Source organism: Artibeus jamaicensis, unplaced genomic scaffold, assembly GCF_021234435.1.
Source record: "Artibeus jamaicensis isolate MK-2021 breed Jamaican fruit bat unplaced genomic scaffold, CSHL_Jam_final contig_558, whole genome shotgun sequence".
NCBI lineage: Eukaryota > Metazoa > Chordata > Mammalia > Chiroptera > Phyllostomidae > Artibeus > Artibeus jamaicensis.
In genome coordinates this window covers 3,916,410-3,930,158 of record NW_026521886.1, presented here as the reverse complement: position 1 = coordinate 3,930,158, position 13,749 = coordinate 3,916,410, and the positions used below count along the sequence as shown (strand labels likewise).

Sequence of the window (13,749 nt, the reverse complement as noted above, 5' to 3'; positions counted from 1 at the left end):
TTAATCCATTTACATTTAAGGTTATTGATAGGTACTTATTCATTGCCATTTTTGTACCTGTGTTCCTCTCTGTCCGTCTCTTTTCCTTTCTTTCCTTAAAGCAGACCTTTTAGTATTTCTTGTAGAGCTGCCTTGGTGGCAGCAAATTCTTTTAGACTTCTTTTGTCTTGGAAGCTCTTTATTTGGCCTTCTATCTTGATTGAGAGCCTTGCTGGGTAAAGTGGCCTTGGTTGTAGGCCTCTGTTTCCCATTACTTGGAATATTTCTTGCCACTCTCTTCTTGCTTGGAGTGTTTTTATTGAGAAGTCAGTGACTAACCTTATTGGGGCTCCCTTGTATGTTACTTCTTTTTTCTCTCTTGCTGCCTTTAAGATTCTCTCTTTGTCTTGGAATTTTGCCATTTTGATGATGATGTGTCTTGAAGTGGGCCTCCTTGGGTTCCTCTTGGGTGGGACTCTGTGTGATTCCTGGATTTGTGTGACTTTTTCTTTTATCAGATTAGGGAAATTTTCTCTCATTACTCTTTCAAATATGTTTTCTATCCCTTGTTCTCCCTCTGGTATTCCTAATATTCGGATATTATTACGTTTCATATTGTCTTGCATTTCTCTTAATCCCTCTTCATTTTTTCTGAGCCTCTTTTCCCTTTTCTGTTCTTTCTGTAAGATGCTTTCTACTTTGTCCTCCAATTCACTAATCTGATCTTCTGTTTCATCTACCCTATTTTTAATGCTTTCTACTGTGTTTTTTAATTCAGAAATTGTATTCTTCATTTCCTCTTGGCCCTTGCTAATAATTTCCATTTCCTTTTTCCTGTTGATATAGTTCGAGGTGAGATCATTATAGCTCCCCTGTAGTTTCTGGGAGCTGATTGTGAGCTCTTTGAACTTCCTGATAACCAGTGCTTTGAATTCACTATCTGATAGTTGACTTGCCTCTATTTCATCTAATATTCTTTCTGAGGGTTCCTCCTTTCCTTTCATGTGGGGATTGTTTCTTTGTCTTCCCATTGTTTGTGAAACTCTTCTTGTTAGCCTCAGCTTCTTAGATTCATCTGTTTTGACACCCTGGGTTTATGGTGTGTACTTTTTTGGTGGAATCCCTGTGAATTTCAGTGGTGCAGTCTCTTTTGGTTATCCTGTCATTCTTTGCCTCCACCTACTCAAATATTCAGCAACTTTTCGCTTCTCTCCTACAGCAATGTGCAATTTGTCTCTCTGACTCTACTATTGGGAGGCCTCTTCTATGGGTCCAGCTGTGGTCTTTTCATATTTCCATGTTGATTATGACTCATGTGGGTAAAAGAAAGAAATGAAAAGGAAAGAAATAAAAGGAAGAAAGAAAAAATGGTATGGGAATGGAAGAAAGAGCAATTAGTTTAGAAAGAAAAGAAAAAGAAATAAGACAGAAAATCCGGGAAAAGAGGACAAAAGTATGGAAAGATGAAACAGTAATAAAATTTAAAAGAAGTAACAGATTACTTTAAAAAGCAAAAAGATAAAGAAAAGGAATGGAGAAGGAAGAAAAGTAAAAAAAAAAAAAAGAAAGAAAGAATAAAAATAAAATAAGGTAAAAAAAACAAGAAACAAAAAACACACAAACAAAAATAATCCCCCAAATACAACATCAGAAAAGGAAATGTCACTTGTTGGCTTCAAACTAGCTGAACTGGTTTTTCTGGTTGCAGTTGGCTGAGGGTCGATTGTTGTTATTTTTTTCAGCCAGCCCCTCTCAGGATCCAGACACTTGGCTTCTCCCCAGCTCCCTACAATGGGGAACTAGGACTTCCTCACAGCGCTCCCCTCCTAGGGGTTACCGCCCTGGGCTGGTTTGCTGTGTTTGCGGGCACCTGCACCGGCCTAGTTGCCTGGTTCCCTCAAGATTGAGCACAGACCTGCCCCCGTTCTGTTGGGAAGCTCCAGGCCCTCTGCCCAATCTTGGGTTCGCTGCCAAGCTGGGTGTGAAGCAGACCAGGCTGTTGTGTCTATTGGATTCAGAGCCCCAGGCTGTACCTCTCAGTTCTCCTGGGCTGGCAACCACAGAGTCCTTGGTTGGGGCCCTTTGTCCTCCGCACCCTCTCCGCAAACTCTATCAAACAAGTCTCTCCTTGCACCCCACCTTGCTTGGCCAGAAAGGGAGGGGGTTGAGGTCTCAGCTCTTTTTCCAGGACCCCTCAATGCCAGGGGCTTCCCGATAGTCTGAAGGGGGCTGGACTGGAAGCCGGGAGCCGATCTGAGGACTGGGCGCCGACCTAGAAACTCTGTGTGCATGTCATAGCACGCTGCGTGGTGTGTATCCCTTCTGCTCCTGTGTTTGTCTGGGTCCCCTGGCCAACCTCTGCCAAAAAAACCTAGTGATGGAGCAGCACCACGCAGGGCGCTGTACCCAGAACTGTGTGCAGGCTGAAATCTCCTCTGCTCCCCTCTGTTTGGGTCTCTTGGGAGGTCCAGGCCCAAAAATCCTAGGGAGGGAACTTTCCGGGTGCTGAATGTTGGCCTAGGCACCCTCAGGCACTTGCCCAGATACACTGCGTGTCAGTCCCCAAATTGTACGCAGGCTGAAATTTCTTCCACACCTCTTTGCCTGGGCCACTTGGCCTGCCTGGCGGAAAAATCCCAGGGAGGGAGCCGTCTGGGCGCTGAAAGCTGTCCCAGGCACTGTTAGGCACTCTCCCAGACACAGTTCCCACCAGGTACAGGACCTCCGAACTATGCACAGGCTGAAATCACCTCTGCTCCCCTCTGGTTGGGCCACTTGGCAGGTCCCTGGCCCAGAAATCCTAGGGAGGGAGCCGTCTGGGTGCTGAAGGCTGTCCCATGCGCCGTTGGGCTCTCGCCACTGGGCGCTGGTTCCCCTACCTTGCACTGGCTGTTTCTCTTTGCTCCGTCCCAGAGACTACTGTACTGCTGCTGTCTCCCTACCGTCTTGTTCCTCCGTGATCGATGAGGTTTCTGGTCTCTTATTTTCATATATGCTTGGCAACTGCTGGCTTGCTGGTTTCACCTTCTCCGATCAGACAGGTTTCTCTCCCTTTTGTACTAGGAACTGGTATCCACTGCGTCCTAGTCCATCGCCATCTTGAAAGCCTCTCTAAGCAGTCTGTAAGTTTTTGACTAGTGTTTCCCATCTACTCTCTAACTCTGTCTCTCTGGTCTCAGAACCATTTCTTACTCCTGGTTCATGGGAATTGGGAAGAACACTGATTCATTGCAGCAATACTAGGGATTTTGACCTCTCGGCCATGCTACCTACATTTAATACTAGGGATTTTGAAAAAGACAAGGTGGGACAGTTATGTTACTCCCTGTCATCTGATCAAAAGTTTGATGAAGAAATGGAGTAACTGAGAGTTACTTCTAGGCAGTAGGCAGTTGCCTGATGCTGACCTCAGTTTCCAGTGGTACCCTGGTTCTCAGAAAGGTCAGTCAACTCACTATGACCTCTGATCTCCTTGGAAATCTCTGATATTGGCTGCACTGCTAAAGTCTACTCCAGAGGCTGGCCTTTTGGATCACAGCTGTGTTCTCCCTGCAACAAAGGCGGCTTGTAGATGTTAGAATGAGGCCGAAGAGGATATCCCCATGGACTTTGGAGGGTTTGGGTCTTGTATGTACTTATCTTTCTGGGTTTGTCAGTTCACGTTCATTTCCCATCCTCAGGATCCCAGCAGGCATCAGATGGGAGATGGACTAAATACTTGGAATATATTATCCTTCCCTTCTAGCCACTGGGCCAAGACAGGGCACTCCTTGATAGTTTTACACACCAATAAGAAATTGAATCTCAGAGAGAAGGAGCAGATTTTCTGTAAAGAAAGTGGAAGACATAAGGGGGAACTGTCGTTTGCTGAATTAGTCCAACAAAGATTGATTAAGCTGTACCCAAGCCATGTCTTATACTCGTTGCTGGAAATACAGATTGAAACCCTGGGCTTTGGTCTGTGAGTTCTTGGTATGGAGTGGGTGGGGTCGGGATGGAGAGGGGAGGAGAGGAAGGATCAGGGCAAGTGAGGTATGGGCAGAAACGAGCAGGAGCAAAAAGCAAGGCAGGGAAGAGGTGTAAATTAGCATGGGTTGTGTCTTGATTCTCAGTATAACATGGAGGCTGGAAAGGGGCTGGTCCCCATTAGCAAGGATAAGTAGTATATGGCATGTGAGTAAGAGGATGAACAAGAGTTCAGATCTTTTCTCTCCCCGCTATTTGCTGAAGAACCTAGGGCAGTCACCTAACTTCTCTAAGCCCAAATTTCTCACCTGTAAAGTGGGTCAGTAATAATTTGAGTGAGGTAAGGGATAGCATTTAGGTTTCTGAGGAAGCCCAGTAGTTGGAATTACTCTTGAAACAATGTTCTTAAGTCACACATGGGATAGAATAGGTAGTCTTGGCTCTGGGAGTGCAGCTTTGCCCATCAGAGTTGGGGGCCACTGGGCCAGGCTTTGGGGCCATTCTTCTGTGAAATCTTTGCTGCCAATGGCACACAGGCTGAGAATCCAGGGAGCTCCTTCTCACTATTCACCAAAACCTGCTGATTCAAAGTCTGCTGTCTTAAAACCTCTTACCGCCTCAAAACCTGGCCACATAGCCCTGTGACTGGTGGTGACAGGTTTGCTTGTGGCTGGCAAACCTGTGGAGAGGCTTGTGGTGGGAGGGGTTCGGGCCAGTGTGTGTGTCTATGTGTGGAAACACTCCAGGGCAGAGCAAGGAGCACAGAGAAGGGCTCTCTGAGGTACATTGTTATGCTCAACACAGGGGAGCATTCCAGGACTGTGAAGTAAAAGGGGACTCCCAAAGCCACACCACAGAGATTGTTTTTAATCATAGGACAGTGGGAGCTCTTAGCCACAGAATAACACAGATCAATGTTTTATTTGACTATTTACTTATATACTTAACATAATTTTGTAGATTTCTGAATGGATAGTATACACTCCTGTTTTAAATGAAAAGATACATAAGTATCTACAGTCAGGATTTTCTTTCTGCCCCATCCACTGTCTGTCACCTAACTTTCTCCCCAGTAGACAACCAAAAGTTAATTGTTTCATTTGCATTCCTTCAGAGATATTTTATGCATATAGAAGCAAATAACACACACACACCCTTTTCCTCCTTTTAATATAACATTGTTCTGCTCCTTTTCTTCACTCTGGATATCATCCCAGAGTACTATACAAAGTGATTCTTCATCGTTATTAATGGATGTATAGTATTCAGTCTCATGGGTGTAGCATTATTTTAATCCTGTCCTCTGCTGATGGACATTCCATGGTTTTCAACTTTAGCTACAACAAGCATGCTACAGGGACATTTCACATGTATGCAGGCTTGATTGTGTCAAAGATTACATACCTTTGATAGTTGTTTCCAAATTGACCTTCCTTAAACAGAGGTTGTTCTAACTTAACCCTTCCCTACCCTTCCAATAGTATACAAATTAATTATGCATATTTGGAAAGTTCCTTTTGGGAGGTTGTTTGGAGAATGGGTTTCAGAGGGACAAGTTGAGGCAAAGGGACCCATTTGGGACCCATGTCAGCTGACCTGGGTCTGACATGGGCCATGGGGACTAGAGCTGGAACAGAAATGGTTTCCAGGGCTGAGTTGGTGATTCAGTAGAAATATGAGAGAATCTTTCAGATGAGGTTTTATAGGCCTAAATTGTTTAAAAAGGTGAGTCTGTTGTACACAGTTTGTCCATTCATGGTAGATAATAGAACCAATGTCCTCCTCTGTTTGGCTGTAGTAGAGACCTGGGCCCTACTACCTGGTGACTTGACAAGGGAGATGCCAAGGCAGGCTGCTCTGAGCACCTGGCCTGTCCCTCCAGGTCCCTTTGTATTACACTTCTACTTGTGTTCCCAGCTGATATGGTAAGGTAGGAAAGGGAGCTGTGGAGGACGGAGTTTAGGGGAGGGAGAAGTGTTGGGATACTTAGAGTCAGAGACACATTGTTTTTCCTGGGGGCAACCAGAGGAGTTGTGCAGGCCAGTGGTGGCCAGGAAAGAATACATCCTCAGTGGAGTCAGGCACTTTGGTTTCTGGTGGCCTTTGGTTTCAGTTGGCTGAGTAATCTAGAGCAAATGACACCATGACTCTGAGTCTCACTTTCAACTCAAATACTAGGCTTTAGAAAAAACTGTGTGGCTGACTAGTGTGCCAGTAAGTGTGCCAACAAAAAACACTGCCCTTCCTCTTTGCCTTCCCTTTCCCAGCAGTAGGGTTCTATCATAAAGCCACCCACAGAAGAATCTTCCTTTGCCTCACCATGACAGTAATTTGGTCCTGAAAACCCCTAATGGGGCAAAGAGAAAATGTTTGCATATTCTTGCATCCACAAAATAATACCTTTTTTATTGAAGCTATTCCTAGTCCCATTTAAAAGAACACAGTTACTTCACTGGCTAATGTTAGTTTTCCTTACGTAGAACTTAACGGCAGTTTCCCTTCATTGACTTCTCTGTAATTTGTCCATCCACTGCTGTTCAGCTCAGGTGTGGTTGTGTATTCAGGCCATGTTTACAGTCTGGCATGCATGTGCACACACACATGCATGCACACACATACATGCACATACATGTAGGATGCTCTGTTAATATAGCTGAACTTTGTGTGCTCCTACTCTGCTCTCCCTAGGAAGAACAGAAACCTCCCCACCCCAGCTAGAACAGAAAGGACAGAAAAATGAAGAAGTGAGCAGATATAGTCTAGCCAAGCATGAGATGATCACAATGAAACCCCAAGCACTGTGAGGAAAAGATGCAGGAGCCATTGAGAATATATCCCCTGCTGCTCCAACTCCTCCTTCACTTTTTTAGTCCTTCTTTTCTCTGTCTTGGCAAGGGCAAGTCCATAAGCATTTGTCTTCTAACACTGAGATTTTTTTTTTTGCTGGTTTTTGCCTGTGTAGGATGGAATAAAATGGTAAGATTGTGCAATAGAAAGGCATAGATTTTGGAGTCACCCAGCCCTGCTGCAGGCTGGCTGTGTGGCCTGGGCAAGTTCTCTTTTGTAGGCCTCAGTTTTCTCATCTCTAAATGGTATAATATGCCTGCCTTCTATGGTGGTTATGAGGATTCAGTCAAATCATGTAGGTCAAAGCATGTCACCTGTGGCCTGGTGCTAGAAGGTAATTGCTCATTTCCCACTCTGACCCCTTTTAATACTTTCATTGGGCTGATTTTGCCTGACCCAGGGCATCAGGCAGCTTTTTGAGCTAACCTCTCCCTTTTCCATTTTTAACCTTGTTTTCTCTTCTTCCAGGGGCCCAAATCATTGATCTAATGATGCTGGTCATTGATGTGACCAAGGGGATGCAGACCCAGTCAGCAGAATGCCTTGTGATTGGGCAGATCACCTGCCAGAAGCTGATCGTGGTGCTGAACAAGGTGGACCTCTTGGCTGAAGGGAAGAGACAGGCAGCAATAGATAAAATGACCAAGAAAATGCAGAAGACCCTAGAGAACACCAAGTAGGTTTGCCAATGAGTGGAAGGTTTACATACACAAGCAGGCTTCAGAGTACACAGTTGGGCAGGCAGTTGCCCTAGTACGTAGGATCATACCTGGCCCTTGCTTGCATGAAGGGTAAAGGTTAAGGTGTTGTTGGAAGAGACCAAACAGTCTAGAGGCATAAAGAAGCAAGAAGCTGATTTTATAGGTAATTTCCTAATGAGAGCAGTGGGTGGTTCTGCTCTGCACAGTGTTCAGAAACCCAGGTTATCTCCATCTTGCTGGCCCTCCACTGTGGGGTGCATCCTTGTTTGTGCAAAGTGGGCACAGGCACAGGCACTGCTGTCTTCATGTTTACAGGAAGGTCCAGTGTGTAGGGCCTGGTCCTGGAAGGGGTATACCCTACCCCTGAGATTCTGTTGGTGAGGGCTGTGTTTTACCTGCTTAATTAAGCTAGGGAATGTGTCCCTTCACTGTTTTTCTACAGTTGGGTCATCAAAAGGAGATATGAGTTCTGGTGGGTAGCTGGATGTTTCTGTTATAGAGACTTATAAAGTTGGATGGATAGACAGATGAATGGACCGATGGACATTACTACTGAGGAGAGACTATGAGAGGTCAGATTACAAAAGGACCTTTGTAGTATTCCATGCTAAGGAATTTACACTTTCATCTTGTAGAAATTGAGTTAAAGAATTTTGTTCATGTGACTGACTGAAAGAGGTTTCCTTCCCATCTAGAGATGACTGGCTGCAGGTGGGAGGATGGCATGGCAAGGAGGATATGGAGGCAGTAGGGAGACAGATAGGAAGAGGTTATGGTGGTTTTTCCAGGAAGAGAAGTTTGGCTCAGAGTTCAGGTAGTAGAAGGAGAGAAGGGTGATCTAGGGAGATTCAGAAGGCCTTGTCAGGCTATTGGCTTTGCCCACAATTATTACATTCTGATAGGAGAAGTCCTTGGGAGCAGGAAGGTGACAGTGCTACTAGGTAGGGTGGGGATGAGAGAGATGTGGGGACTAAGGGACAGAAGGCACCTGGTTGCTTAGGTGGCCAAGGGAATGACTAATACTGATGTGGTTGAGAAAATGAGAAAATGTCCTTGTTAAGTACACAGTGTTGACAGATCTCATTGTTTTACCAGTTCCTGTCTTCCATTCTGGGCCAGTGCTTTTTGATCAATATTAAGTAGTGGTCACCAGGAGACAGCAATGCTTCCACTGGGCTATGCAGCCTGAAACAATATCCTGCTACTCCACCTCTCCTTCTCCTGCCTGTGGAGGGCAAGCAAGTAGGGAGTGTTTTTGTTTCCCCATCATAAAGATTAATATTCCTTCCCATTTATGACTTATTTTTTAGATCCAACACCTGCAGTTCTCCCTCAGAAGTCTCAAGTTGATTAAATTAAAGCTCCATTCCTATGAATGAGCCAAATATGTCATAAAAGAGATTTTCTAGCGCTGCCTTTTGTTAGTGAAATTCATCAATCTGATAAAATCGACACATTTAGATAAGTGTTGCATAAGAATTCAGAGTTTGTTATTCCCAGTGGAAGTGGATATGAGACTGTAAAAAGGAAGGTAAAAATTACGTCTTTTTTTTAGTGAGTTATTTGATTCCCCACTGTTTTATTTATTTGTCATAAAGGGAGAAAGGTCCTTTGGATTCTTGCATAAAAACCCAGCACAATGTCAGTATCTTTGGCCATATAAACAGGACCTTCTGGGAAGGGCTTAGGGTACTTTTAAGGGTGAATCAATATTAATTATTTCAATTAGTTAAATTTAAGGAAAATCCTCACTTGCATGTTTAAATTACCATTGTATTTTAATTTATTGGTTGAATGTCAAGTTGTCCGAGGAGACTTGAAACCTCTCTCCTTAATCAGTGCCTAGAGGACTGGAGAGAAACTCAGATAAAGGAGGGAATTGCTGCCCTTGATGGTTATAGTTAGTGGGCCCACTGGGCCTGTGGCCAGGGTAAGGTGGACCCCCTCATAAGAAAACATTAATTCTTACCTCTCTGCAGCAATGAACTTCTTTAAATCATTTTAAGTGACTATTTCCTTTTCTTATGGTCCATTGTTAAGTAAATTCTTTGTAAATTCTGGTTCTAATGTGAAGAAACTTTCTGGAAGAGAAAAATTTGGGCTGGTGAACAATGTATATATTAAAACCTAAAAAAGTGTTAAGACATAACAGGTTTATTTTCCTATCCAAAGAGTAACTGAAAGAAAATTTGGAAAATAGAGAACGTGACTGAAAGAAAGAGGAGACCACCCAAAGATTTTTCTCAAAATAGTCGCTGCTGACATTTTGGTTTATTTCATTCCTATCTTTTCATTATGTATAGTATTGGCTCCACTTTTTAAATTTTAGTAAAATATATGTAGCATAACATTTATTCTTCTGTTTGTAAATGTACAATTCAATGGCATCAAATACATTTACAAAGCTGTGTATCCATCACTATAGTCTGTTCTGAAATTTTTTTCAGGATTCCCAACATAAACTTTACGCATTAAAAAATAACTGCACTTCTCTCCTTTCTCCCCCACCCTCTGATAACCTTTATTCTGTTTTCTGTATATAAAAAAATTGCCTATTCTAGGTTCCTTATATAATTGGAATAATATAATATTTGGCCTAATGTTTATGGTTTATGTCACTTAATATGATGATTTCAAGGTCCATTCAGTTGTTGCATGTGTCAGAATTTCTTTTTTAAAAAATATATTTTATTGATTATGCCATTACAGTTGTCCCATTTCCCCCCTTCATTCCCCTCCACCCTGCACCCCCCCGCATTCTTCCCCTTTAGTTAATGTCCATGTGTCACAAGTTCTTTAGCTTCTACATTTTCCATACTATTCTTGCCCTCCCCGCTATTTTCTACCTACCATCTATGCTACTTATTCTCCATACCTTCTCCCCTCTTCTTCTCCTCCCACTCCCCTTTTGTTACCCTCCATGTGATCTCCATTTCTATGGCTCTCTAGCTGTCCTCTTAGTTTGCTTTTGTTTTAGGTGTGGTTCTTAATAACTGTGAGTTTGCTGTTCTTTTACTGTTCATATTTTTATCTTCTTTTCCTTAGATGAGTCCCTTTAACATTTCATATAATAAGGACTTGGTGATGATGAACTCCTCGAATTTGACCTTATCTGAGAAGCACTTTATGTGCCCTTCCATTCTAAATGAAAGCTTTGCTGGATAGAGCAATGTTGGATGTAGGTCGTTGCCTTTCATGACTTGGAATACTTCTTTCCAGCCCCTTCTTGCCTGTAAGGTCTTTGAGAAATCCACTGACAGTCTGATGGGAACTCCTTTGTAGGTGACTGTCCCCTCATCTCTTGCTGCTTCTAGGATTTTGTCCTTCATTTTAATCTTGGCTAATATAATTATGATGTGTCTTGGTGTGTTCCTCCTTGGGTCCACCTTCTTTGGGACTCTGAGCTTCCTGGATTTCCTGGAAGTCTATTTCCTTTGCCAGATAGGGGAAGTTCTTTATTATTTGTTCAAAGAACTTTTTCACTTGTTGCTGTTCCTCTTCCCCTTCTGGTACCCCTATAATTAAGATGTTGGAACATTTAAAGATGTCCTAGATGTTCCTAAGCCTCTCCTCATTTTTTGAATTCTTGTTTCTTCATTATTTTCTGGTTGGATGTTTCTTTCTTCCTTCTGGTCCACTTCATTGATTTGAGTCCCAGTTTCCTTTCTTTCACTATTGGTTCCCTGTGTGTTTTGCTTCATTTCACTTAGTGTAGCCTTCATTTGTTCATCTAATTTGTGACCAACCAGTTCTGTGAGCATCCTGATCACCAGTGTTTTGAACTATGCATCTGATAGGTTGGCTATCTCTTGGTTGCTTAGAAATATTGGCTCTGTGGCTTTGATTTGTTCTTCTGTTTGAGCCATAATGTTTTGGTCAGGTCATGCCTATTGGGTATGAGGGGCAGAGCCTAGGTGTTCACCAGGGTGGGGCAACCCACATTGCTGGGTTGTAATGTTGTATGTGGGGGTGGGATCCGAGAGGGAGCAGTGGTGCTTGTTCTGCTCTGTCTTGGATTTTGGTCCCCTCTGCTGCTTCCCCCAAGCAAATTGGGCCTTTCTGGTGCTGGTTCTCGGGTGGGTGGGCTTGTGTATGTTCTATGACCCTGTGGGTCTCTCCATCGAACTTTCCTGTGAGACTGGGAGCCTCTTCCAGCATCTCAACCCCCAAAAGTTGTTTCAGTCGGTGCCTTCAGGCTTTATTTCCCTGTGCTGTGGCCCTGGGTTGCGTGGTCTGTCTTACTGCCTTTTTTTTTTGCCTGGTTTGTCCATACACGAATGTATGTCTGTGGTCAGCCAACCGCCTTGCACACCTCAATGGATTTGCTCATTTCCTCCCTGCATCCAGTTCTGCTAACCACTGTCACTTCCTGTCGGGACCCCCCTCTGCCAGCCACTCATTCTGCCCCTCTTACCGTTATGGATGAATGGTTTGTTGTTGTCGGACTTCAGTACAGTTAAATTTTCTGTTTGTTCTGGTTGTGTTTTTTTCCTAAATCTTTATTGTTCTTAAGTTTGGTTGTGTGAGGAGATACAGTGTTTTCACCTACACCTCCATCTTCGCCAGAAGTCTTTAATATAAGTTTTTTGATTACCGATTGAATTGTATTGATAGTATTTGGTCTATCTAGAGTTTGTCTTTCTTCTTGACTCATTCTTAGAAGATTGTATGTTTTAAAAAATTATCCATTTTTTCCAGATGGTCCATTTGTTGGCATATAAGTTGTTCACAATATTTTCTTATAATCTTTTTTATTTCTGTGGTGTTGATTGTTTCTTTTTTGTTTGTTTGTTTCTACTTATTTGGGTCATCAAGAAAAAAAGTCTGGTGATGAGTCTGGTTAAAGGTTTAACAATCTCGTTTATCTTTTTTAAAAAACAACCTCTTGGTTTTATTGAACTTTGTTTTTTTTCTTTAATCCTCACCTGAGAACATTATATTACATATCTTTGAGAGAGAGAGAGGGTCAGACAGACATTGATGTGAGAGAATGAAACATTGATCAGTTGCCTTCTCATGTATGTCCTGTCTGGGGATCGAACCCACAGCCTAGGTATGTGCCCTGAACAAGAATTGAACTTGTGACCTTTCTGTCTTTGGGATGATGTTCCAACCAACTGAGCCATACCAACCAGGGTGGTATTTTTTTTAGAGTCCATTTTATTTCTGCCCTGCTCTTTATTATTTTCTTTCTTCTGCTCACTTTGGGCATTGTTTGCTTCTTTCTAGTTCCTTTAGGTGTAAGTTTAGATTGTCTGTTTGAGATTTCCCTTGTTTCTTCAGGTAGGCCTGAATTGCTCTGAATTTCTCTCTTAGGACTGCTTTTGCTTTGTCAAACACATTTTTGGTTGTTTTGTGTTTGCATTTTTATTTGTCTCAAATTATCTTTTGATTTTTCCTTGCTCTTTTGATTTTTCATTGTTAACCTATTTATTGTTTATTAACATGTTATTTAACCTCTATGTGTTTGTGTGTGTCTTTACTTTTATTGTCATTTAAAGCTACTTTTTCCTTGTTTATATTCTGTTTGGAAGATCTATTCATTAATGTCAATAGAGTATTAAAATTCCCTATTATGACTGCAGTACTGTTGCTATCTCCCTTTTTGTCCACCAGTATTTGCTTTATATATTTAGGTACTTCTATGTTGGATGCATAAATATTAACAAGCGTTTTATCTTTTTGTTGGATTATTCTATTTATCATTAGGTAATGTCCTTTTTTGTCTATTATTATAGCCATTACTTTATGGTATATTTTCTCTCATAAAAATTGCTTCCCTAACTTTTTTTCCCTCACATTATTTTTATTTTTGTTCAAGTACAGTTGTTTCTATTTTTCCCCTACACTACTCCTCCCACCCTTAAGGTTCTTTGGATCTATATACATAAAATATATATTTCCATCCTTTACTTAGAGTCTGTGTGTGTCTTTTGTTATGGGGTGAGTGTCTCGCAGAAAGGATATACATGTGTCTTGTTTTTCTTATTTATTCAGCTACCAGTGTTTTTTTATTTGAGCATTTAATCTATTTACATTTAAAGTTATTATTGATAGGTATGTTTTTATTACCATTTTTTTACAATTATGTTCCTTTTTTTTTCTTTCTTCTACTTAAATTTAAGTCCCTTCAACATTTATTGTAATGTTGGCCTGGTAGTAATCAACTCCTTTAGGGGTTTTTTGTTGTTTTGGGGAAGCTTTTTATTTCTGCTTCGTTTTATTTCTTCTTCATTTATTTCTTCTTCTTTTATCT

At 42.1% G+C, this 13,749-nt stretch overlaps 1 protein-coding gene across 4 annotated transcripts in view; it reads left to right on the top strand.

The window, feature by feature from the left end:
- EEFSEC (eukaryotic elongation factor, selenocysteine-tRNA specific) overlaps positions 1–13,749 on the top strand; it is a 470,949-nt gene that overhangs the window by 143,732 nt on the left and 313,468 nt on the right. For all 4 annotated transcript variants that reach the window (XM_053670299.1, XM_037139648.2, XM_037139647.2 and 1 more), the window contains exon 2: positions 7,261–7,468. In XM_053670299.1, the coding sequence (XP_053526274.1) occupies positions 7,261–7,468 (208 nt within the window). The remainder of the gene's footprint in view (positions 1–7,260; positions 7,469–13,749) is intronic.